The 27,988-nt window shown below is 36.7% G+C and overlaps 2 protein-coding genes across 2 annotated transcripts; both read right to left on the reverse strand.

Annotated features, from left to right (window-relative positions):
• Positions 1-66: 66 nt before the first annotated feature.
• Positions 67-12,598, reverse strand: LOC115428169 (G1/S-specific cyclin-E1-like). Its single transcript, XM_030147015.1, has 10 exons — positions 12,434-12,598; positions 7,396-7,427; positions 6,642-6,699; positions 6,360-6,466; positions 6,167-6,278; positions 5,185-5,331; positions 4,898-4,993; positions 2,904-3,038; positions 2,707-2,818; positions 67-185 (listed from the first exon to the last, which is right to left on the reverse strand). Exons 1-10 carry the CDS (start codon positions 12,596-12,598, stop codon positions 67-69), a joined length of 1,083 nt encoding a protein of 360 aa, XP_030002875.1.
• Positions 11,660-27,979, reverse strand: klhl43 (kelch-like family member 43). Its single transcript, XM_030148236.1, has 7 exons — positions 27,802-27,979; positions 18,272-18,894; positions 17,106-17,254; positions 16,343-16,689; positions 15,050-15,349; positions 14,791-14,966; positions 11,660-14,011 (listed from the first exon to the last, which is right to left on the reverse strand). Exons 2-7 carry the CDS (start codon positions 18,583-18,585, stop codon positions 13,210-13,212), a joined length of 2,088 nt encoding a protein of 695 aa, XP_030004096.1. The 5' UTR covers positions 18,586-18,894; positions 27,802-27,979; the 3' UTR covers positions 11,660-13,209.
• Positions 27,980-27,988: the final 9 nt, after the last annotated feature.

Raw genomic sequence — 27,988 nt, forward strand, 5'->3', positions numbered from 1 at the left:
TTTGTCTTCAGGTGAGACCCACTTCCTGTGATGTTTTCCCTCCCCAGCGGCTGCCGTTGCCTCAGGTCAAACAGTCTCTGTGGGAATTAAAGCCTGTTGTTGTGAGTCGTCCGGTTGCTCTGTTTGTTTGAGTGTTTCTGTGTTGAAAGAAGAGCGGCTCTTCATCTCCACTGTTGAGCATGACTCTAAAAATCATAAAAACAAAGATCAGGATACATGGGATACATTAAGTCAGTTTTTCAGGTTCATTTAGTTTTACAAGTACACTACAAGCAAAAAGTTAAGAATATATATATATTTTTTTTTTTTTGTTATTTTTGCCATTTGTAAATAAAACTTTGTCTAGTCATTAACCCTTTCATGCATGAATTATGAGAACCTTAATCAAGATTTTTTTCCAGAGTGTCTTTATTCCTCTTTAGGCATGAAAAAAGCAATGTGATTTAATTTTTTTTTAATGAACCTATATTTCATGGGGTTACAAAAATGTCCAGTCAGCTGGACACCATGCATTTACTAACATACTATGTGAAAACTATGAAATACTTTTTTTTAATGGTGTTAATCTATTCTCACATTTTAACATTCTATAACCTCCTGAGACCCAGCAATGCATTTTTGTCCTCTGTAGGGGACAAGAGTTTTACAGCTTTATTTAAAAAAAAAATTTAAAAAATGCTTTCCACTGCAAAGGACATTCCACAATTTAAAAAAAAATAATACATCTATCTGAAAAAACTGTTGTATCATGCTGTTTCCAGTCAAGACAATTATTAAATGTAAAAAAAAGCAAAAACTTTTCCTTTCCTGGGTCTCTAGTTATTACTCATGTATGCAAAAAAAAAGTTGTTTAAAAAAACCCTGTTAATTACAGTCTAATAACCATTAGCAATTGATTTACACTCAGATATGTAACTGCAGATAAGGTTGATCAAGAACAGTAATGGTATGAATTGCATTGTATGGGATGCTGGATAAGTGTCCACTGTGCTGGTTGATATGCAAGTAAAACAACAAAATCCATATATACATAATATACAAGAGAACAACTTTGAATAGCTGTCCACTGTAGCAACCACGATGCATGAAAGGGTTAAAAAAATGTTTCAATTCAGTTCACACATGAAAAAGAAAAAGTGCTGTGCAAGAATCCCAACTGAAAAAAATAGCCCAAAACTTAAAAATATCCATAACTTTTTGTTTGTAGTGTATATAAATATATATTATGAGAGAATACTTACCAGCATTGTCAAATAATCTGTGTGTGTTTGGATGTTGTGTCCTTCTTCTGGGTGAATCTTGACAAATTTGGGGACTGTTTCTTCCCCAAACAAGCACGCAGCACTTACAAATGGAATCACCCAGCTGATACAGGCCTCGATGTCTCCTCCTGAAAGACCTGAACAGACACACAACTACACTGAAGATACAGCTCATGGGTTGACATGCACTGAAAAAGCATTTACACCATAGGTCTGCTCATTACACAACAAACGAATGAAATCAATTAATCTAATCCACAGGTCTCAAACATGTGGCCCGGGGGCCAAATCTGGCCCACCAAAGGTTCCATTCCGGCCCGCGGGATGAAAGTGCAAAAATGAACCTGAACAGTCCAGGTTGTCCAAATCATTTTGGTTCAGGTTCCACATACAGACCAATGTGATCTCCAGTAAAAATAACAACACAATAACCCATAAATAATGACAACGACAAATTTTCTTTGTGAAAAATTATGTGGAAAAAAATAACATTACAGTGTGAAAATATTTACATTTACAAAACTATTCTTTCACAATAAAATGCAAATAAATACATAAATAAAAAGAAAGATGAACAACCTGAAATGTGCAATTTGAACAATATTCTGCCTGTTACTAAATGTTTTGTGCATTTGTGGATCCACTGTGATCTGTTGTTGTGTTAATAATAACAGATGTAATATTGTAGAAACTGTTCAAATTTTAGTTCCAAACTCCAAAATTTGAACAATATTCTGCCTGTTACCAAATGTTTATGTAACACTCTGTGTAATGTACATGTATAAACTAGAAGCACTCGGAGAGCGCAGACCTCCGCCAAGGCTGATCAGTGGCCCCCCCCACGCCAAGGAGGTTATGTTTTTGCCAGGGTTTGTTTGTTTGTTTGTCTGTATGTCTGTTTGTCTGTCCGTTAGTGTGCAACATAACTCAAAAAGTTATGGACAGATTTGGATGAAATTTTCTGGTCTGCGCCCCCCCCCCCCCCCCCCCCCCCGTGGGCCCCCCCACCCCCGATCACCACCAAAATTTAATCATTTCTTCCTTATCCCATTTCCAACAAACCCTGAAAATTTCATCCAAATCTGTCCATAACTTTTTGAGTTATGTTGCACACTAACGGACAGACAAACAGACAGACAGACAGACAGACAAACAAACCCTGGCAAAAACATAACCTCCTTGGCGGAGGTAATAATAAGTCGAGGCATAATATTGTTAAAATTGCACTAATTTTTCAAATGAAATTTCTGTTTTTTCAAGTCATTCACATCTTTTTTGTAAAATGTAAATATTTTTATAATTTAAATGGGGTTTTTTATACGAAAACAAAAAGAAAACTTGAATTTGTCATTATAGGTTATTAAGTCATTATTTTACTGGTCTGGCCCACGTGAGATCAACCTGGGCCAAATATGAGTTTGACACCCCTGATCTAATCTCTCACCTGAAACCTGCTCCACAACTTCCTGATGAAAGAATCTACTCAGGATGGCAGCTGCCAACACATTATACTCGAAGTCCATGGAGTTGACGTGGAGCATGCACAAATCCAGAACCTTCAAAAGACACATCAGACATGAATCACAGGAGACACAACAGGATTCAGAGTCGCATCAAGTCAAATGTCATGTCTACACTCACCCGTGTCATCTTGAAGAACAAATAGTATGGAAACAGCTGCTCCAGTGGATCATAGGCGACCTCCATCAGCACCAGTTGGAGGTAAAGCTCCAACCAGAACAGAGCTGTGTCAGAGCTGAGACGCCAACCCAGTGTCTGTAAAACAGGACAATGATTAAAATATTATGATGATTTCTGTGTAAGTTCTCGTTTACCCGGGTCATCGTTCAACTGGACTTGTTTAGCTCTCTAAGGAAATGAGAGACAAAACGTTTTCAAAAGAGCTAAACAAGTCCAGTTGAACCTTGAAGAACCACCAAGAATTTCTTTTCTTTTATATTTTAAATCAACATTGTATTAAACTGTTAAGTGCTAAAAAAAAAAAAAAAACAACCTAGAAGAACCACCAAGAATTTCTTTTCTTTTATATTTTAACCCTTTCATGCATAGTGGTCACTACAGTGGACAGCTATTCTACAATGTAATTTAACCTGAACTTCTGTAACAGTACCTGCATATTATATGCATGAGTGAAAATAAAAGCAAGGAAATAATCAAATGTTATTAATATTTAACCCATAAAGACCCAACACTTCTCTGATGGTACTTCCCAAATGATTTTTTCTCTCTATTTAACCTTTCTTAAGTATTTATCACCATTTATTATTATATTATCATCTGTATTTAGCGTTTTTTCAGCATAAAGTAGGTATTTTATTATATTTAATCTGTTGATCATGTAGATGTTCATTAAAACTCAGAGTAAATTCAAAGGTTATTAAATCAGAAACAGGGAAAACAGAAAAAAAAGTGACCTTTTTCAGCAAATCTATCAATTAAGTATGTCCATCCACTGTCATTGCTTCAACTTCATGGATTTTACTGGTGAATCAATGTTGCAGAAGATAACAGTGTTTCCATGGTAACTACGGAGCCTCTGAACATCCAAATGGGTCATATTTGATGACCGTGAAAAGATAACAAACTGTATTTTGCACTAGTTATTTACATTTCCATGGAGTTAAAAAAAAAAAAAAGTCTAGCTGAATGGACATTTTTTAACTCCATGAAAAATAGGCTCATAAATTTTTTTTAAAAATTTCATTGTTTTTTTCATGCCTAAAGAGGAATAAAATCACTCAAGAAAAAAAATATATTGACTAAGGTTCTCATAATTCATGCATGAAAGGGTTAAATCAACATTGTATTAAACTGTTATGTGCTAAAAAACAAAACAAAACAAAAAAAACTAGAAGAACCACCAAGAAGTAGTATTATGAATATTAATCAGGGTTCACACACATTTTAAGGTCAAATTCAAGCACTTTTAAGGGTCATTTCCAGATTTTAGACCTTATTGCTGGGGTAAAATACATATCTATAGGAATACATATACTCATGACTTTTTTTTTTTCACTTTTTATCATAATAATGTACATTGTATTATCCTATAAACGTCTAAAATTATGTGCCATAATAGCAAAAAGTTTAGAAATGAAATGAGAACAAAAAGTTGTATCCCAAAAAAGGAAGCTGCTTGCCATTCTTCAGAGACATTTGCACCAAGAGAAGATAAAAAAATTACCTGGGGTGGACCTGAAAGCACCCGCTAATTTTCCTTTTTGACATAAAGTTTTATTTTTCAAAATGTATCACCTCTCTGTGAGTAACTTTGGCTTTCCATCTAACCTGGCAGAGTTAAAATAAATGAATATGTGCCAGTTGTTAATTTTGCTTTTGAACAGTAGCAGTTACTTATTGCTGAATGTTTTGTTTTAGTTTTGTCTTTGTTTTGTGTAATAAAAGGTAAAATGACTAATAAATATTAAATGTCAAAAATAAATAAATAAATAAATGAATAAATCACATCACAGAGTTATAATTGCAAGAACTTTCAAGCACTTAAATTAAAATTGAAGCACTTTTCAGACCTTGAAAACACAACACTTAAGCATGTTCAAGCACCCGTATGAACCCTGAAAGTTAAATAATATGAGCACATGTTCCAGTTTTACCTTCAAGATGAGCAGCTCCACTCGTCGAACGTCCTGCTCGGTGTAGGCCCCGTCACCGACATCAACCACCTGCTTAAGCTTGACAGCACGAGACTCCTACAACAGAAAAAATCGACCAGTTAAACCCTAAACTCTGAAACAAGCAGTTCATGTGGATGCCTGTCACTAAACTCTTGGCTACATGAAATATTGAAGTCAACAGTAAACAGGTTGACTTTGGATTTTCCAGTTTTTCCAGGGTTTTAGTTTGGTTCTATCTGAAACCAGGGCTGATGATTTGGTCTTACCTCCATCTTTGAGGCCAGAAACAGGCAGGTCGCCCCAATGACCTGCAACGACTCTTTCTGGACGTTGTACTGTCTCTGCATGAACCGGTCAAAGTAATCCTGAGCCAAGTAGAATGTGTGTCGTTGAAGAGTGAAGGCCTCACTGACCTGAAGAAGAAACTGTAGATGTTACAACATGCTCATATTGACAGATAGAACGCTAGATAGAATGCTAGAACACTAGATAGATAGATAGATAGATAGATAGATAGATAGATAGATAGATAGATAGATAGATAGATAGATAGATAGATAGATAGATAGATAGATAGATAGATAGATAGATAGATAGATAGATAGATAGATAGATAGATAGATAGATAGATAGATAGATAGATACTTTATTAATCCTGAGGGAAATTCAAACTGATTCAATTCATCAAAACACTTTAACCCATAAAGACCCAGTGCTACTTTTATTGCAGTTTCCAAATGAATTTTTCTCTATATTTAACCTTTCTTAAGTGATTTATCATCATTTATTATAATATTATCCTCTGTATTTTGCCTTTTTCCAGTGAAAATCATGTATTTTCCTATATGTAACGTCCTGATCATGTAGATGTTCATAAAAGCTCAGATTAAAGTTAAGGGTTATTATATCAAAAACAGAGAAAACTGAAGAAAAAGTGACTTTTTCAGTAAAAAATATCATTAACTGTCTCCATCCACAGTCATTCATCAAACTTCATGGATTTTATTTGTGAATCCATGTTGTAGAAGATGGCTCTGAATGCCTCTGAACGTCCAAGTGGGTCATATCTGATGACCATGAAAAGATGACAAACTGCATTTTACACTAATTATTTACATGGATTGATAGAATTAATCAACAGGTATTAAACAGTTTAGATCAGTAGATGGTTTTGGTCGCTGGTGGATGTTTGGGTCTTTATGGGTTAAACCTGAATAAGAGTAAAAGACCATGCAGATGCAGACTGACCTCCATCATCCAGTCCAGGAGGATTGACCTCATCCGCGGCTCAATCCTGGGATGCATCTGAAGGAATCTGCTGCTGTTTCTGTGGCTGTTTACCTCCATCCAGGACCCAGATCTGGAAGACACAAACATTAGAATCTAGGGCGGGACACACCCATGTGAGAAAACAATGGATAAATAAATATGTGATACTCACCCAGGATGAAGCAGAGATGGTCTGAGTAGAGACGTCATAGAAACGGGTTCGGCCTTAAACCTCCAAACAGTCCTGGTGACGCCTGGAGACCCACCGAGCGCCTGCTTCTGTGATGCAAATGAGAACATTAAGCACCTTTACACTGAAATGAACGACTGTGTTTAGACTGTTTTGTCAGAGACTGGGCGTTATGCTACAGCTCTGCAGAAGAGACATTCAATTTAAATGTCAGAACATCCACAGATAATTAGTTTGTTGAATCACAATAGAACATGCTCTTACCGTAACTGTGTTTGTTTCCTTCAGTGGTGTCCACTCAGAGTGTTTCTGCAGATGATCTCTGTAAAGACAACAAACTGTTTATGTACAGTTTGCAGCCAGCACACACACAATAATAACACTGGTCAACAACAAATTTATTGTTTAAGTTTTTTGAGCTGATTTAGGATAATTTTGGTGTGCTGAATCCAAAAATCACATTAATTTTGCTCAATCAGGTCAACTTTCTGAACTATGCTACATATTGGCTTTTTAACATTTTTGCTTACATTTATGGGCATTTTCACATCATATGATACAAAATTCTTTTATATTTCTTGCAATAAACGAGTTCTGAAGATTTTAATTTTGCCAATTTATGATTAATGTTTTTTTTTAATATTACAGGTGAATGAAATGGCTTCGACTAGAAGATCTTGCAAAACTAAGCCTGACGTATTCTGCTACATCTGCGGTGAATACACCATTGTACCTAACAGGAATCCTGTTAGAAAATGATTTTTTTTCTCTTAAAACCTATTTTGGGTGAGAACTATATAAAAAAATCAACTGATAAAGTCACAAAAATGTAATCAATTTTGTGAGAAGATCAAATTTTTCAAAATCAAATTAGCAAAAAACCCTGACCTGACTGAGAAAAACAGATGTCATTTTTGGAAAGTGGTCCTAATTCAGTTTTAAAAACCTAGACAACTTGCAAAAAACATTTTTTTGTAACCCAGTGTAATTCATGATGAAATCTAAATTTGTTCTTTACCTTGAGTTGTTCATGGTTTTGGCTCCTTTGGTCTGTTGGAAAACAATTTAACAACAAAGTTAATATTAAAAATAAAAGAGGTGATTGTAGTTAACCTCCTGAGACCCACTGTCCACATTTGTGCACAAGAGTTTCACAACTTTATACAACAAAAAAAAAGTAAATAAAACTGTCCACCACATAGGACGTTCCATAAAACATTTAAAAACTGCATCTGAAAAAACTGTTGCATCATGATGTTTCCAATAGAGGCACTTATTTCATAAAAAACAAAAAAGCTTGTACTTTGCTGACATTTCCTGGGTCTCAGGAGGTTAATGTTAATCAGCATCATATGCACAAAACAGTTAAAACAAATCCATGAAAACCTCACATTAAAACTTTAGCCTGACATTAAATCAACTGCAGAAAGAAATAAGACATGCGTAAAATAATATGAAGCTTTCCAAGATCCAATAAAAATGGTCAGAGGAGGACAATTTTGGAATCAGTGATAATTTTAGTTGTTTTTATTTTCTTATTTGACAGGTAAGTCATGTATGTAAGCAATGTAATATTGTTGTTATGACAGAAAAATCATTCAAAAAAGTTTATTTTTGAGAATTTACCAAAACATTATTTATTAGTTATTCTGGAATTTCCCCTTGTAGGTGTAATATCTTATCTTATCTTATCTTATCTTATCTTATCTTATTAAAACTTGAGATAATAGAACTGCAGACAATGTTATTTATGTTCAAAGCCAAGAAAGAAAGAGTATTGCCAAAGAACATATAAAAGTTATTTGTGGTTCCAAATTTGTGGTTAAATTCCAAACATGAAAAGCAGAAAGGATCATTTTCCATCTGATAATTAATTTGTAGGTACTGTGCACTTTCAACAAATAAAAAACTGAACTGATGACCAAATATAGACACTTTGACACTTCACAACTTTGAGGCTCTATTGTTAAATTACTTTCACTCAGAGCTGAACAACAGAGTTTACAAAATAATCCAACAAAATATCAGTAAGATGAAGAGAAACACGTTAAATGAAACTTACCAAAGGTTCAGCAGTGAAAAGAAGAACAGCTCCAGTGTATGTTCCTCACCCTTCAAGTGAAAACAGATTGAAGGTGAGGCTCTTATACTGAGTCAGTGGTGGGGTCAGATAATGAGCCCAATCCAAAAACCATTCAAAGAGGCAGGTTTAATCCCCATCCCTAATGACCCACATTTACCTGTAATTGACCTGAATGGACAGAATGGATGACAAACAAAACCACTCAACATTTCAAAGACATACCATACTCAACACAATCACATAGAAACTAAACCAGCTGTTCAACAACCAGGCAAGAAATGGAAAATACACGTTTTTTTAAGGGTTAGAAAAAAAAAAAGAAATTCATTGCATAAATCAACATTTTGAAATGTGTTTCTGACAGTGAAAAGAAAGGCAGTACAGGCACAAGCAGTACAGATATTTAACAGTCCTTGATCACAGGACTTATACTTATTATCTTAACCAAAAAGTTTGGACTGAACTGGTAAAAACTGTCTTTAAGTATGGTGTTTCCTGTCTGGAGGATTTTGCAAAATGATGCTTAACCCTTTCATGCATGAATTGTGAGAACCTTAGTCAAGATTTTTTTCTTCAGTGTTTTTATTCCTCCTTAGGCATGAAAAAAACAATGCAATTGAGTTTTTTTTTTCTGTGGAGTTACAAAAATATCCATGCATTTAATTTCTGAAGTAAAGAAACGTGTTTAAAACCCAATATCAGAGAGGGATATGAAAACAATGAAATAAAAACATGTTTAATGCTGCTAATCTGATGTCTTCTCACATTTTAACATATTCTAATGCTATTAATTCCTCACTTCATCGAGATAATGTGCAAAAAAAAACTTCTTGTCTAACAAATAACAACTGATTTACACTAAAACATGTTAGTGCAGATCAGGTTTATCAAGAACAGCACAGTTACAGTAATGGTCTGAATGTCAGTGTTTGAGATGGTGCGTAAGTGTCCACTGTGTTGGCTGATATGGAACTAAAACAACAAAACCCATGAATATACAAGAGAACAGCTGGAGAATAACTGTCCACTGGAGTGACCACTATGCATGAAAGGGTTAAAGAGCTGGTATGTAGATTTACCTTATTCAGTTGTATATGATCATGGTGTTGGATAGACATCTGATCATTTTCATTTCAATATTCTGCCTGTTACCAAATATTTTGTGCCTTTGTAGATCCACTGTGATCTGTAATTTGTAATGCACATGTGAAAATAAGTTGAGGCTCAAAATTGTATTTGGACAGTTTATCAGTGCTTATACATGTTATACATTCACAAAAATACATTTATTCAACATTTTTGTTGTGAAACCTCCCATAATTACACAAGATATTTGTCAATTAACAAACAAGTCTTGTTAAACTTATAGAACAAATACTTCTTTTATGGTTAATTGTCAGTAATTTTATCTTGTTTTATTTATTTATTTATTTATTTATTTTACGGTATTAAACTTTAAATTAACAGTTTAATCACATAGATAGAAAAGAAATATTTGTGAAATTCTGATACATTGGCACATTTATGTGAAAAAAGAAAACATTTCTTTAAAAAAAATGGAAATTTTATGGTTATTCACAGTTACAGTTTTTTCATGTTATTTTACATTTGACATGTAAAATCACAGTCTGTTTTTGGAATTTCATTGATATTTTCCTGTATCTTAAAAATACAGGAAAAATCTGTAAAATAAACAGTGAAAATTCTGTTAAATTACAGATTTTTTTTACAGTGTGTGTGTGTGTGGGGGGGGCTGTCCACTGAAGATGCTGATGGGCTGCGGGGTGGGGGTGGGGGTGGGGGGTCGTTGCTGGTGAGGGGATTACAGTTTACAGCAGAGGTGTGAATGGGTGCAGTGATGGATCCACAGACAGTGCTCCCACCATAGGTTCAGCTCTGTAGCAAAATCTGGGTCACCTTTGACTCCAGGTGTGGTTTTACCACAGTTCATTATCCTCTTCATCTCATTCCACACCTCTTTTGTGTTGTTCTGACCCATCTTGGACTCTATCTTCTCCTTGTAGCTGTTTTTGGCCTATCTCAAGGTCCTCCTCAGCTCCTTTTGAACCGCCCCAACATCCCTATGATCTTTGAGTTCCTCATGAACACCCTCTTCTTCCTATTAAGAAGGATTTTAATGTCCCTGTTGACCCATGGCGTGTTACTTAAGATCATAATGGGCTGTATGTAGCCCCTGATCTAAAATGAATTGAACTCTCCTGCTATAGAAAATGCTCTTTCTTTGACTATATTTGTTTCCTTCATTGATGCCTTCCCAGACTATTTCTGTAGGCAAACACTATAAAAATAATGAACTGTTAACATGTAGTTTACAGTAATAATCCATGAAATTAAATATTGGTTGTTTTGTGCTGCACATGATGCTGATTAACACTAACACAAGTAAATGAAACAAACAGATAAAGACACTCAGAAATGAAAAACAAAGTGTGTAGATATGTATTCAAAGTTGAGACTGCCATTATATCAGAAGTAAGGCACAAACATCTACCTGTTGCATCAGACATTAACAAAATAAACCGAGATGCAAAGTTTACATAAGTGTGTCACTGATGCTCAAAAAACTAACAGAAGACAGTATTGTATCAGTAAACACATGCATAAAGTAAATTGTTCTGCTACTTCTTATTAAACTGAAAGTTACTGACACAACTGGTGGGTTTATTTTTCATGAAACGATATTTTAATACATTTCTGGTCACTGACTGTGTTAAACTTATGACCCTACATTCATTTATTGGTGGATATTCTGTTTACATTCATCATTGGATCATTTTCTAAATCTTTGCTGATATGGACCTGTGTTAAAAAACTGAACAATTTCATCAATTCTCATTCACTACATATCTATTCTGCATTAAAAAAAACATGTTAGATATAAATATTAAATCTACAAGTTGAAATCACCAAAACTAAAATAGTATACTAAGAATATTTGATTATTTGTTGTTGAACTTTTACTTGTAGTGGAATATTCCCAGTTTGGTATAAGTACTTTCACTTAAATAAAGAATATGAATACCAGAATAATACTTGAATGTACCATCAAATCCCATTTTCTCAAAGTAATTTCGTTCTAATCGAGTTAAACTGACCTTCCCTCACACTTCTTCATGTTGGCTTTAATGTGAAAGTTTTGAGCACAAAATGAAATAAAATAAAACGCACACATTTGTACTAAGTTTTGATCAGATTGGCTTTATTCAGTGAAACTCCACCAAACCACCTGCACAGTTTTCACCAGAGGAGACAAATACAGAGGGAAGCAGTCAATTAGAAGAGCCAGATCAGCCTCGTTGAGTCACATGATCAATGGTTGAACTCTCACTGTGCTTCAGTTCGTCCTCACACCTGCTGGAGTCTCACAGGTTCTTTTGTTTGTCAAGTTTCCGTAGAAATTTGTCTTTTGAGGAAGGCAAATGTTTAAAATACAAACCAAGGTGAGCAATTACATCTGTTTTCAATAGTTATTTTCCTCTGATGATGTAATTTTTGTCAATTTTCTCTTTTTTTTCAAATTTTTTTTCGCTCTTCATAAAATGTACACTTCTTGGGAAGGTAAATCATTCAGTTTTGAGCTTGTGCTATTTTTTTTATTATTATTTCGATTATAAATCTCACCAGTGTTGCTGATTTCACACTGCCGTCCTCTAATCCCTCCTCTACATTACACTTATAAAATTTTAACTTCTACATCTACATTTTTTTGTCATTTTGTGTGAAAATACACTAACACTACGCCTCACAGATCTTCATAAAATAAATAAAACAATAAACCAGTGGTTTATTGTTGGCCTGCTTTGATGGTGATAAGAAATATTTCAAGTTTGCTGATGAGAAATCTTATTTTCTGTATTTGTTGGAAAAGGTAAATGGCTCATTTCCTGTGGCGTCCACACGCACACACTCCTGTCGTTCACTCACCCACTCACACATATTTTCACAGTCACACTCTGCTTAGATACATCTTTGTACAGAAACTGCCAGAGGATTCACAGTTGTCCTGATGTTTGTCCAAACCCAAACCTGTTCCCATCTTTGCATCCTCCACCATCTCTCCACCTCCTCCACTTCTCCACTTCTTCCCTTCTCCACCTCGTTCCCTTCTGTTTTCCATCACTCTTTCAACCCTCTGAGAAAACTTTGGACCATGAATGCTCTCTTTTCTTTCTCCCACAGCCTGGCTGCACACATCTCTGCATGATCAATTTGTACATACAATATACATCAGCGTCTTCGACTCACATAATTTAATGCCAGTGTCATTAGTAATTTTAATGACATGTATTAAGATCAGTGAAAGAATTTTTTGATGAAACCGACGGAGGGGGTAATAAATACTCTAACTTTAATTTTCTCAGAAATCAAAGTCATGAAATCTATGTAAAAAGTCTGATGCTCTTTGTGATTGAAGTCACAATTTTATGAGGAAAAGTCTTATTTTCTCTGAGACTAAAGGGGTAAACTGGAAGAAAAACCTTTAAATGTATGATAAAAAAAACCTCAAATATTTGCACATTTAGTTTGCATTTCTACATTCTGAAGGAGGAGGAAGATGTTTTGGAAATAACTTCATCATTTTTTATGTATACGGTCAATTCTTCTGTTTTTTTTTTGTCATTTTTTGTAACGTCAATAGAAGCAGAAAAAGCAGTGGCCGTGGTCCAGATGTTCTGCAGAGGTCACATCATCGCTCCTCTCGTCGAGTCTCATCTTTTCATTCTGTCTCTACGCTGTGATGGTCTGTGATGGAGCCACGCTGTTCTCTCTGCTTCGGTTCTTCACGGCCTGCTGCTGCTGGTCTTCGTGGGCCGGGGTGTTGCGATGCTGCTGCCGGCGTGGTGCATGGCGAGGTGGCAGGGTCAGGGTGCAACAGGACACTCCCACCGTGGGCTCAGGCAGATCCTCGGCCATTGACCAGCTGTCTGTGGCTGGGTCGTACTTCTGAACGGCCGCCTTGTAGCGCTTCTCCGCCTCGTTCCAGCCTCCCAGCAGGTACAGCTTCTCAGCCAATGGGGACAGGCCGGCAGTGCTCACACCAAGCGGGAGAGGAGCGGCCCGGGTCCAGGTACCACTCTCTGGTGAGAAGACCTCAACGGAAAGCACATCCACCCTCTCGCCACCAGGCCCCAGCTGGCTGCCTCCAACCACGTACACCTTCCCTCCGAGGGTGGCAGAGCAGTGCCAGCCGCGGGGCATCTCCATGGAGGCCTTCTCCGTCCAGGTGTCAGACTCCATGCTGTAACAGGCCACAGAGCGGGAGTAGGCGCAGTTGATGTATCCACCGGTCACCAGGATGTCTCCAGAGGGCAGGGTGGCGCTGGAGTGGCAGCAGCGGGGCACCTCCATGGGCGCACGCATCTGCCAGGTGTTGGAGGACGGCAGGTAGCTCTCGGTGGTGGCCAGGAGACCCTCGACGTTACGACCTCCGATGGCAAAGAGGCGCCCACCACTGGCAGCCAGAGAGAAGTGCGTGCGGCGTTGACGCATGCTGGCCAAGTGGAGCCAGGTGTTGAAGCGAGGGTCGTATCTGTAGGAGACACAGAGGGAGAGTCATGATGGAGCTGAAGAGGAGAGTAACTCACCTAGTGGTGTTGGTTTGTAGCTTGCAATGCTCTGGCTCAGTCTCACCTTGATCGTAGGGAGAGTTTAGATGCAATAATACAACAACTTTGACAACGTGTGCATATCTTATCATAGAATCTTTCCCAAAAAAAAACCAAAAACAAAACAGATTTATACTTTTCCATAAGTTTGGATCGAACTGATTTGATTTGAGGTTGTATAACAGTGGGGACCACTAGAAATGCCCCAGAGGACTGATTTTTACTTAACTTACTTTATCTTATCAAGCCCAGCCAGGCAGCGTGACTCCAGCACTGGCATAAGGCAAACAACACTAATGTGAAAGACTGAGATTATGCAAGGATGCATTAAGCTACTGTTGTCAAAACATAATTATGGTGACAATAGTTATCATAATTATTCATTATTCAAGAATACAAAGATGTAGTTGTCATTTTCTGCAAATAATTTATAGTTTTCTTTGGGGAAGGGGTTATATCTCAGTAGTGTGTGGAATACAGCTTTATAAATAGAACAAGTAGGTGTATGCTGGGTGGTACTGACTGGTGTGGATGTGTTTTGATCATAATGTGGACTGGCAACATGAACAATCAATAACAAACATTATATTGAAATGTTTCTGTCTTGGTCATTTGAAAAGACAATCGTAAAACAGAAATCCCTCTAATGCGCTGTGTGTTTCCAGGTTTTCCATTCTTCTCCTGGTAGTTTTCATCCCATTACCTGCTCAGGGTGCTCACTGCGTGCTTGGCCTGGTTCCGGGCATCATTCTGGTCCTCTCCTCCTGCCACGTACAGGAAGCCGTCCATTACAGCCACACACTGGTTAAAACTCTTGGCTGGCAGCTGGGTGAGGTGACGCCAGGTGGCTCCTCCATCACGAGGGTCTCTCCACAGCACCTGGGCGCCGAGGTCAAAGGTCAAAGTGGTATAAAACTTGTTTTATCTGAGCGAGTAGATAAGATAACACATATAGCACTGACCTCACGGCTGAGAGCACGTTCAGTGAGGGAGGGGCGTCCGCCGATGGTGAGGAGGGTCAGCTGCCCGGCGCGGACCTGTGTACGCCGGGACTGCAGGGTGTTCTGCTGGTAGGGCAGCAGGTGGTAGTTCATGGCGTCAACCAGCAGGCGGTGACACTGAGGGTCCAGCATCATGCGAGGCACTGGCTGGATCTGGCTCACCAGCTCACTAGCCGGGATGGTCTCAAAACGGACATGGGAAAGGAGCTCTGCAGCGTGAGGATGGCGAGCTGCGTCAAAGTCAAGCCACTTCATGGCCAGCTGGAGAGAGATCAGATCGGATTAGGAATATTTTATGCTAATGTTTGATTTAATTGTTTTAGTGTTTTTTTTAAACATTTGTTTGCAGTCCCTTTATTTATATGTCCTTTTTTAATTATTGCTTTCTTTTTCTATTTTAACATTTCGCTCTTTACCTTAACTATGCATTTTCTTTCGTCAGAACTTGTAAGATTGTTATGTTTCCTTCGTCAAAGATATTATCAGCATGTGATGTGTTGTAATTCCCTTGATCTGTTTAAAGTATTTCCCTAAATAACAATGTTTTTTTTTGTTTTGATTTTTTTTTACTTCAGATGGTTCCTGTATTGCTTTCTTCACCTACATTTCACATTTGTTTCATTTCAGTTCACATTTGGTCTAGTTCATAAATGAAGCTTCAGCTGTGATTCTATTTCCAGTGCTTCTGAAATTGAGTTTGTATTTATATATAAACAAGCACCTCTGGCATACAGTGAGTTATACTTGGCAATTTCAGTTCACGGTCAAGCTGCAGGTGACCGGTTTAGATTCACAGGTCTGTAGTCAACTCTGGACAGCTGGTCAGGGATCTGTTTTTAGGGCTGGATGGAAATAGTTCCACGTTTGGCAGAAGGAATGCCCTGAGGGTTGGTGGATTGTTAGTGGAGTCGGTCATGTCCTAGAAGACCTGGCATTTCTCCTCATGTTGACTACATGCAGCATGTGGCCTCTCTGGGTTTTCTGCAATGCTTTATTTCCTATCTATGAAAAGGAGCCATTTAAAATAATGGCCTGCCAACAGAGTGTCTGTATCTATATACAACAGTAAATGTGGGATTGTGGTTACTTTTACAATTAGACACAGATATGATGATATACTCTATATTGTGTCATGATAGAAAACAGCTTCATGTGCATTATCATTTGCATAGTTGTGACATGGATCACCCTCTTTACAGCTGCATGCTTTCTCATTTGGATGATGCTTTGTGTTCTCTCACACTTCCTTCTGACCTGGAAGGCAGTGACCTCTGAAGGCAGGGTCAGTGAGTCATCCTGCAGGAAAGCGGAGATTTGCTCCAGGGTCAGCTGGGTGAACAGTGGCGTCTCCGCAAACTGTACAAAGTTGTCTAGGACGAAGCGGCGGGCGGCCTCGCAGACAGGCAGCAGGCCATAGGCGGCTGCAATGTTCCAGACGTAGACGCAGGTCTGCACATTGAGCTCAGCCAGCAGGAAGTCCATGCACATCTTGAGGAGCTGAGGGATCTGCAGGGTGGCAGCGGCAGAGACGGTGCAGCCGATGGTGTAAAGGGACATGTGGACACGGCCCAGATAGGCAAAGGTGATGACGTTGGCCAGTCCTGCAGAGACCAGAGACTTTGTTCAGAATCGTGTTAAGATTGCCCAGAAATCTTAAGGTTGATAGTCGAACCATTTTCACTGTTTTTAAGAGTAAAAGTAATATAAGACGTTATACAGGAGGCACAGATGGGGAAATTCCATGCTATTGCCAACACCTTTGAACACAATAAAGAAACAAGAAATCTTCATTATATAAAAAAAAATCACACTACCTTAGAATGTGAACAAATTCAGTCATACTAATTAAAGAAAGAACCTTTAATAAACACTGGCCCCTTCCATCAGTGAATTGACACCCTATTGGTCAGTCTTGCTGGCTGATATTGGGTGACACCAAAGTGTGATAGATCTATGCAATCATATTAAAAATGGTATTTTTTGGACTAGTATTTGTGGGTAGATAATGTCAGCCTACCCAGAGGTGACAGGGAGGGGAGCTCCAGGCGCTTCATGCCAGGATCTTTGGCCAGGATCTCTCTGAAGTACTGACTGATGGAGGAGATAACCAGCTTGTGGACATCAAAGGCCTTGGTCTTACAGGCCAACTCCAGGTCTGTCAGGAACCTGAGCAGGTGAAAACACATATCACAAAACAGTCACAGTTTGATATGATACTCTGCACAAATGATGTACTATTAGACCATTAGTATTAGATATATTATTAGCTCTAGAAGTCAACCAATAAATGTTTAAAGACTGATAAAATAATGATAGTTTAGAGCAGAAAAATGCCAGTAGCCAGTTACATAACAGATTAGACCTAACCCTTCTCTCTGAAAATAAATAAATAAATTCAAACAAAGTCTGACTTTGACCTTCTGAACTGAATAAGTCAAAGTAATGAATATATAAACAAGTAAAAAAAATAAGCATTGCTGAAAATCAATCTAAACATGTTATATATTATTTTCCATCAATATACTGTCTCCTTCTACCCCTACCAAATTATTTGTCTCTGCAATGCTATTTCTAAATAATAGCTCACAATCACATAATATAAAGCACATAATTGCTCTACTCAATATGTGATTAGAAAATGAAATATCAAAATAAGAACTTTTTGTGTAATTTGGTGAAGAACGTCAAATGATTCCAGAACATGAATTTATTCACCATTACAGATTGTAAATTTAAAAGTATTTTAAAAGAATTTTGCATATTTGGGTAAAACGACTAACTTGGTTATGAAAGCACTGCAATATATTTGATGTCAGAAATGACACCTAGTTACTTTAAAGGTAGACATAATCTAAATTTAATATATAAATCTACATCTTATCTAAATATGTATTATTTTTCTTATATGGTTGTCCTGTTTTAATTTTTTGCCAGTCTTGAAGGATTAATGATAGCAAGGTTAGCTCACTATTCTCGGGGAACAACTTTGTTTTACTGTTTTGTTTTGTTTGTTTTTTTTGCTTTAAAATGACTTTCATGGGAGTTCACCTTTATCATAATTATTATTTCATCATTATTTTAATTTATTTTTTTTTATTAAAGTTATGGATTAAAGCTACTCCTTTTCTTCAGTGAAACCCATTGGTTTACAGTCAGCTAGCCTTAGCTCTAACGTAAACTCACTTCTCCTGTCGCATCTTGCTGAGCTCCTCCAGCAGGGCGTTTCCGTGCAGGGGTCGGGTCAGCTCACTCCCCAGGCCCAGGCCTCTCTCTCCGGGCTTGATGACGGGCGGAGGCAGCGGCAGGTTGAGGCTGTTCAGTTGGGCGATGTCGAGCGCCGCCATTTGTTCGATCTTCCTGACACCACTCTCCACCACCACCACTCCATCACCACGGCTCTCCACTTTCAGCGGTGCGGGAGCGGTCTCCATGGCAACCGGGGACACGGCGTCAACGGTCGCCTTCTTTTGACGTGGGGCCTTCTTTTTAGGGGCCATGTTCTTTAACTTTTGCTTAAAGTTTTTTGAAGTAAATTATCTGTTTTTGTAACTTTTTGAGTTGTTTTGAGTAGAGTTTGGTAAATTGACTCCTGTTTGACCTCAGTAGAGAAAGGATGAGGTTAATTTACCAACAATCCAGCAACTTGACGCTGAGGTCAGTCGTCACTTCTTAAAATAGCACAAGCTTTTATATTTGTGTTTACTTCTAGACAGAAATATCTGGAAAAATCTTCAGAGTGGTAGATTTTCATAAATTTGTGTTGATAATTTTGTTGGTGGTTTCAGTTACAACACAGCACACAGCACCTGAAAAGAGAAAAGGCAGATATGGTTCAGCATTAGTGTATTTTCTATTGGAGTAGCTCATTTTCTTTGTATTTCTTAAACCATCTTATTTGTACATAAGACAGTCTAAGAAATGTAAACAAAATACAATCAAACTCATTTTTACAAACATTTGGAAAACTATTTTAGATTTTCTCTGTTTTTATTTTAGCACTTGCACCCCATACACTAATACATGATATGCAAATCAGAATTAATTCAGTTATATTTATTCATTTTATTGTACATAGTAGAAGAATATAGCACCAGCATAGGAAGAGGGAGGTACAAATTCATCAATACTACAAAAATATGTGCAATACTGCAAATACAACGCTTTCCATCTTTATATTTCTCCAGTTGTCTGCTGCATCCTATTGTGTTATTATTGTTGTTTTCTCCACAACTCCCTCTATTTTTTGTTGGCCTAAGCAAGCCCACTAACAGATGCACATTTCTCTATTTATCTTTCAAAAACACACAACAGAACACCACTGACTGAATGCCAACATCTTAAATCCAGCTGAGGATCACCTCTGAGTGCTCCCACTGCCCCGTCACTGTGTGAATGACAGGTGCGAGTGTCCTTCAGCTGAGGGTGTGTGGTTTGTTGCACTTTATGTGTTATATATTTCACCCACAGAGCAACTGGGGAATCTTATTCATGTTGGCTATGAGCCTTGATCTGTAAACCGCAGCAGCTCAGAGTAGTGATGGACTGTAACAGAGAGTGGAGGGAGTGTCTGAAGTAAACAAACTGGAAACACACTTTGCTTTATGTTAAATCTGTTTTAAAATAGAACATTTTTATAGTGTTATGTTGATTTTATTGTGTGGAATGGATTTGTACCACATCATTTATTTATTTATTATTTATTTAACCTTTATTTAACCAGGAAAGTTAGTTGAGAACTGATTGTCATTTTCAGTAACGATCTGGCCAAGAGGCAGCACACACAGAGAATGAACAACAGGACATAATTTATTATCCGATCATTTTGATTTTTATTAAATGTGACCTAAGGTTAGGGCCTCGGTCAAGGTCAAACCCTTGAAAGTTTGGATCAGAGCCATTGAAATTGGCAACTTGTGGCACTGAAGTAGAACCTAGACCTTTGTTACCGTTGTAAGTAACCAACTAACCGGTTGCGCCAACTGACAAAAAAGGGAAAACTTAAGTTATAATTTGAGGTTTAATAATACTATGGAAAGAGAAAAGGTGGAGGAGGTTTACCTCTCTAGTGTGTTCCTGTGATTTATTTGTTCCATATTTTTACTTAAAAAGTCAAGATAAAAAAACACAGATCTGTGGGAAACAATGTCATTATACCTTTACCATCCAGTTGCTGTTTACACTTCAGTAAAACAGATAAAACATAAATGCAGCGTCATTACAATATTTATGAGTGCCTGCATGAGTAGACTAACAGAGAGGCAGAATTATTACAAGACACAAGCATAAGTGGCATTTCAGAGGAAAATCTCAATGAAACGCCACCATATGAGAAAGCAAACATGAATTTTAACAAACCATGGAAAAGTTTGAAACAGTGTTATATGATCCAGAGCAGCAGTTTAGGTCATGGGGCAAAATGTAAAGACAGTTTCAGTTCACAAAATCACAAATTTAAGCAACATCACACATCTGTCAGCCCCTCAACTTGCTGCTAGGTAGTTTGTTATGGTGTAGTGATGGTGAAGAACCAACTCTTAATACTTGCATGACTGTACTGAATGGAAACATGTATAAATTCATATTTTATTTCATGATGGAAACCTCAGGAATAGGATCCTCACTAACTGATGGTGTTTTCCTTGTAAAAAAAAAAAAAAAAAGTGTGGTTAGACATAAATTTAGTCCATGGTGTGAAAATACAAAAAAAAGTGAATGTTTTCTCCAGTTATTCTTCTAAAATACCTAGATCTCATCCCAGTGTCTTTTTGGTATCTGGGTCACCAGACCTGTTATAGATAACTATGACCTTTTGGAGTTGGGTTACACTTTAAAAATGTCACACTTTAAATCATTGTTTTGATTGGTCATGAAGGTGTCATGTAGTTCATTAGATAAAAAGCTTAATTTTACTAATTTGTTTTATTATAGTTTCCAACTGCTTTCTTGATTGTTTTCTGTGGAAAAACTAAAGAATTTGGCCACATTATTCAGGACAATTCAGTACAATCAATTACTATGGTTTAAAGCTAATTGAAATAACCACAGGCTATAATTCATAGTTTATATAGCATCTAATTGAAATGAAGCGACTCTATTTTACAGGTAAAATTGCTATTTATTAGTGCAGACCACAGGAAAGAGTTGTAGGAAATTAAAGAAACCTGTAATGGCTTGTAATCATCACACATTTATTGAGCACAGATCATTACGGCCTCCCTGCTCCTGTTGTTTTGAAAGTAGATGCTGTTGTTGGTTACTGTATCTTTGTCAGTTATGACAATGATGATGATAATGACGATGGTAGTGGTGGTGACATTGGCGGTTTGGGATGGTACATGAGCTCTGGTTCCCAGTTTGGTGGATGACAGAGCAGCTGCACCCTGTACTAACCTTGGTCTCGGATATTTTTGTAGGCTGATCTATGCAAAGCAGAGATTGTGTTCATGCCACTGAATCGCTCTGCAAGTGACTCTGAAGCACCGTCCTGGTCTGGGTTTACATTTCAGGCACGTTTGTTGGCGATATCTATAAAACATGTTTAATGATGTACCTTTTCCAGTTGATTCATTTGTTTACTCTCCTACTTGCCTTAGTCAGATGTATATTTATTGTCCCATCTCCACTCAGCAGTGATGCTCAATTCATCTTACTTTCTACATGTTTTAGTGACTTTTTGCTTCTGGGATCCCTGGATTGAGTGGCTGCACTGCTTTCAGTCATCCACACCACTGCAGCTGTGATGTAATAACCTGCGTCAGTGTTTAACATGAGCTGTTTCAACTGTTTTAAGGGTGATTGCAACATAACAAGTAGCCTACACCGCCTCTAAGTGTGAGCTCCCCCTCTACATATGACACCAGTGACAGCTGCTGCCATCTCCTCCTGTCTGTGGTCTGTCCATGTGTGGACACTGTTGGCCAGCGAGCCAATCAGTCTATTTAAAAAGAGCCAAGTTCAGACATGCATTAAGAGGGGGGTGAAAAACAGAAGAATGTAATGTGTATTTGTGGGGGTGATGACTTACTGTATTTGGGTTCGAGTTACTGCAAAGTGAAACCAGTACAGTTATTAGGAAAACCCAGAATAAAATTTCAAAAATAATAATAATCAGGCCATTATAACTTGTGTCTTGAGATTTATCAAGTTTGCCATTTACGTAATGATTCTATATGATTTGTCCGTAAACAAACATTATTTCCTGCAACAAATTTCAGCATATTCCTCTAATCCAAATGACTGTAATATTTTTACAGCACAGAACCTTTATGTAGAGTTGTTTGTTAAATTTTTTGGACTCAAGGTTGAGTCAAACAACCCTCTCAGTGTAGTGACTTTGGATTTATTTTAACAGTTATTACTATGGATGCTAGTTTTTCCTGTAATATACATCATAAATTCACAAATATTTGTGTTTTTTAAGTTAATTTATAAAAAGATTTTAAGTTGCAGAAGTTATCACAGAGTCCTGTATGTGACTTCATAGACTATGAATATCTGTGATTTGTTTTTGCTTGTCTATTTATGCAACAACAAAGGCCTCTAGAAGTCCTTGATTATGTCTCTAAAATCAAATAATTATGAGAAAATAAAGATGATTAGTTATGAGTGACAGTTGCTGAGGCGTAGTGCAGAACTGTGACACGCACAGACATGTGACATGGCGAAGGACATGTGACTTGATGCAGATTTCTCTCACATTACATAAACAGATATCAAATTATACATTTTCAGGAGTGATGAAAGAAACTCTATAGCAATATACGTTGAGAAGTCAAAGTTAGTGGAACAGAAGCTAACCTGGAAGACCTGCAGCTCTTTAATAATTGAGAATTTTCCCTTCGACACATCAGATTAGATTTCAGTGTGTTTATGACCAGCAACTCAAGAAGCAACCATCTGGACTTTATGTATCTCTGTGAACTGTGTTATATAGCACTAAGGGTAAAGATTAAATATATTCATCCTATCTTTCATTACTCCATTCTAGACTAGAACTTGACCTCCACCAAGACCAGTAATCTGCTCCACAATATTATTAAACCAAGAATTATGCCATATTTTCTACTTTCTGCCAGTTTGTGTCTAACCAATCAGACAGAGAGACGGACAAATGAAAGTGATCACATGACCTCCTTGGCAGATGTAATAACAAAGCATAAAGAAGCAGAGAAGTGGAACTCAATCCAGTGTGGTGGAGGTTTAGCGCTACTGCTACATGCTGCTGTTCCCTTGGAATAATTAACTGTCACTAAATTGTTTGATAGCAAAGAGTTTAGACTGAGAGATTTGAAGAGAAAAAGCTAAACTCTGTTACTTGTTGAAAACCTCTTTCAGTGCAAAATGTTGGGAAAGTAGCTGGAAGTTCTCCTGACAACCACGAAAAGCAGCACAATAGAACTGAAGTAAATTAAGCAAAAGTGAACATCAACATGAAAAAGTAAATTTGCACACATCATTTATCAAGTGGGCTCATTTTTTAGCTGAAGATCTTTATTTTATGGAACTAGTATTGTTTTTAAAATTCCACTTGTAGAAAAAAAGTTACATCCAAATTTATCGATTGTACTTTTTACTCCATAACCATAGCTCTAATTTGACATTAAAAATGAAATCTAAAAAATGTGAAAGTTTCAGTCTGTTGATTATATAAATGATTGTTAAGTTTCAAGTATTAGATTTCCATTATTTTGTGAATATTATTGATATTTATGAGTTTGAAAATTTGTGAGTTGCTTAAAAGGCCCTTTCCACGTGTTACCACAAAAATGTTTTTTTTTTTTTCATTTTCAAGTTACTTATAATTCAGATATTTGAGTGAAACTTTCAGAAACTAATGATCTTTGGATACATTTTGGGTGATGCATACAATGGTAAAGAGTTGTCCACATGTTACTATGGCAACCTGTCCACATGCTACCACATTCTCATGTCAGTAACACAGAGACTTTTCAATATTTTACTCCAAAATTTATTTTCAGCATAGTTGAACATAATATCTAAAAGGTTTTGTCCTACTTGATATCAATTTCTGTCGAGAACCATGTGTTTTGAATGTTTGCCTAAAGCTTAAAAAACTGATGTCCGTTTCAAGTTCACGTGTTACCGAGCAGTAATTTGACATTTTTCACCTAAAAATTTTTTCTCCCCAAATTTTGTTATATATAATGTTAAAGTGCTTATAAATACCTACTCAAATGTGTATAATACATGCATATAAGTTACTCTGCTTACATGACAGAGACTGTTGAACATGAAATGTGTCCACGTGTTACCGTTGGATCAGACCCTTAAGTGAATTAAAAATCTAGATTCTGTACTGGATCATCTAATAGTCAAAATCACAGCAGCATCATGTAAATTAGTGACCAGTGACATATTAGTACCCCTGTGGGTTCTATTCAAGGTGATGAACTGCAGTGAAAGTACAGGTGCCTTTCAACCTCTTTTATTCCCGCTGTGATCAGGCTCCTGAGTTGTGAAGTGTGTGATTTGTGTTTTTGTATTGTATCTGTCATTTGTTTTTAATGTGTGTACTGCTGGCTGTACAATAATTTGCCTCTAGGGGATAATAAAATACCATGAACCTTGAACCTTGAACCACCTGTTATCAATGACAACAGAATCCCAGTCTGCACCAATACTCAGACCTTATGTCTCCATTTAAACCAGTCAGATTTGCACTTTCCGATCCCACAGCCATTAAATCATGCACTCTGTTAAAGCAGACTTTCAATCCACAGTAAGGTTTCAGTTTTTACTATCTGTCATTTACTTTACTTTCCACTCGGGCAACTGTTCACCTGTTGTCACGTGTTAAAACCTATTGAGCTTTGAAGTTGCAAAAAATAAAAAACACTCAGTGAAATTGGAGAAAAATATTTTTTGTCAAGTTTAGAAAGTGGGCATTCTGGGGCTTCAAAGGTGCTGCGTGGTAATATTATTTTTTTTAACTGACAATTAATAAAAATCCCACAAAAACAATGTAAAAGCCCTGAAAATTAATGAATACTTGATAGCTATTTCACTGAGTGATGATACAGACTGAAGCTGGATAAAAGATTTAACTCCGAGAAAGACGAAAACAATATTTACATATAATATTTTCACAGGACTTTTTTACATGGTTATTTTTATCCTTAGTGACGCTAATGGAAGTTTTTTTTTTTTTTTTATAGTGAGGGACATGGGGTACAGTATGTAACTAAGAGCCTGAATTTTAACAATGTCAACGATCCTTTCTCCTGAGTGAACATTTAAATATTAGCTTTTAATGGTTATAAATCTTAAAATCTAACATTTAGAAAGACTTGAACAGTGGGTCCTATAGCTTTTTCAGCTTTTGACCTAAAAGATACAGTCCACCCCCATCAGAACCCACATTTACAAAGAAAGTTCCATTTTTCATCTGTTTTTTTGTATTTTACCTGACTCTCTTCACTATTTCATCTTGCATGTTGCACAAACCATGCTAGGTTTATTGGGTGTATTAATATCTGCAAAGTACTCTGCATCCCACTGGTTCCTTAGATTATGTTCAGAGTTTAGATCATGTTTAGTTCTGCATATATCGTCCTTTTTACCTTGCTGGTTTTTATTTATTACCTTTTTTAAATTTATCATTTATTTGCTGTATTTTATTCTGTGTTATCTCCACTGGCCTATACCGGGGTATCAGAAACAAAATTTGCACAATAGAATGGCAATAAAACTCCCTTAAATCTCTGAATTCTATTTTTCTCTTGCCGTAAGTCTTTTTTCATTGTGTTATGTTGTTTTCTACTCCTCTGTGTTTCACATGGCTTATCGAGGTCAGTGCACAGGTGCCTTTCAACCACCTGTTATCTGTGACAATAGAAACCCAGCACAACATCGCTGTTTTAGGTTAAAGAAATATAACATCTAAAGTTACAGTAATAAAGTACTGCATAATCTGTGCCATCCTTTAGTGTATGAAAGGCTTTTCTCAGCAGGATGTGTGTACGTTGATGTTGGTATCTCAGATTTTTGGGGTCATACATCTGTCATTTTAAGGTAATGAGTTATGGTTAATTTGAGATGAACTTGTGTTTTTAGTTTTTAAGTTGTTTTAAATTTCAACATCACACAGCTCAGTTTATGTGTCCCCTATTTTAAGGGCAATGGAATGTGATTTTGTTTGCAGGGTCAAGACGTGTAGTTTGCTGACTTATTGAATATTTATTTACTGTTTATAATTTTCTTGAGAAAGTGATAAAGATATGTTATAATTTTATCTACAAATTGACAGAAAATAATGAAAAAGTGTTATTATTCAAGAGAATTCAGAGAATACAGGAGAAAGAAATGAGAAAATATTCACATTGAAGGAACTGGAATGAGAGAACTTTAACTTTTTTTCCTTTGGTGACAAATTCTTCAGTAAATTTGTACGTTCTTTAAAATCTTTGGCTTGATGTTAATTGTAGTAGATTACAGAAGGCATGATTGCATAATAACAGTGTTATTTGTGCTTTTTTTTTTTTTTTTTTTTAGCCCTAAACAGTGTAGCTTTTACAGCTCCTAGGCTTAATGTACTGATGTATATATTTCTTGGAAAAAGGTTTGGATCCGACTATAAATTCCTGATAAGAAGGAGATATCTTTTAAATCATTAGACAGAATGTAACACATAAGTCAAGAAGTAAAAGAACATTTTGGTTGAACCTAAAAGCTTTTATTTTCCTCCTGAAGTGTGTAGTATTTTTCCCCTCAGTGGGATGGTTTGTATGGTTGAACCGCAGACCTTTTTATGTTATTATTATTATTATTATTATTATCAACATTCTCATCATTTTACATATATATATATATATATATATATATATATATATATATATATATATATATATATATATATATATATATATATATATGTATATATATAAAATTTGTAGTCTATACACCAGTTCACCCCTGTCAGCTCCCTGTGCAACTGTTTATTGTTTTATGATTTTCTCCCAATTTCTTTCAGTAAAACATATTAGGAGAAAAAACAAAACAACAAAAGCAGATCTGGTAAAGTTCAAAGTACAATGCCTACAGATGACAAAAATTAATCTTGTGTTCAGTCCCTGTTCAGTTTTGGTCATGACACAAGGTTACGATTGGTAGATCATGGAATCATACATGCAAAATATGCTGGAAATGATTGTCTTTAGGGGGCACTAGCAAATTTTTTCTCTATGCCAATGTATCATAATCCAGTGACCAAAAACATACATAAACAACAAAGATGTAAAAATTGTTGGACAGTAGGATTTATCCCAGTATTCCTAATATCATTGCAGTGATTGTTGTCTTTCAATAAAACATGGATTATGATCTTAACTAAACAGGTTTTAGCTGCTGTCATTCTTTCCACCACTCATACCTGTAAACAAACACATAAAGTGCCACCATGCTTCACCCCTTCTGTTTAAATCCCACTGTGGATTAAGCTGAATTCCTTTTCTTATCTCAACAGAGTATTTATAGACACTGACACACACCACAACAGTGTGTGTTTTACACCTCATATCTGAAATACTGACTGAAATACTACAACTGCTTCACATTGTTTCCATTCAGCAGATGATAAACATGTTTAATCAGCATCAATCAATAATGTCAACAAAGTGGAAGATTCGAGGGTTCAGGTATGTAAGTGGAGTTTTCTTTTAATAAAAAAGTAAAACTAACAAAATTAGATTGTTTACCTCTTTCTCCTGTCTGGTTCCCCCTGCTCTTCTTCCTTTCCTTTTTCTTTCTCAGCCTCTCCTTAGATTGACTCAGGATCTTTCTTTAGTTTTGTTGAAGTTCTTTCTCAGCCTTTACCTTCTGTCCACTCTCAGTGTGCTGTGTGTGTGTGTGATGGTCAGCGTCTGGGGGAAATCAGTGTACCAA

Source organism: Sphaeramia orbicularis, chromosome 11 (assembly GCF_902148855.1).
Source record: "Sphaeramia orbicularis chromosome 11, fSphaOr1.1, whole genome shotgun sequence".
Taxonomy (NCBI): Eukaryota; Metazoa; Chordata; class Actinopteri; order Kurtiformes; family Apogonidae; genus Sphaeramia; species Sphaeramia orbicularis.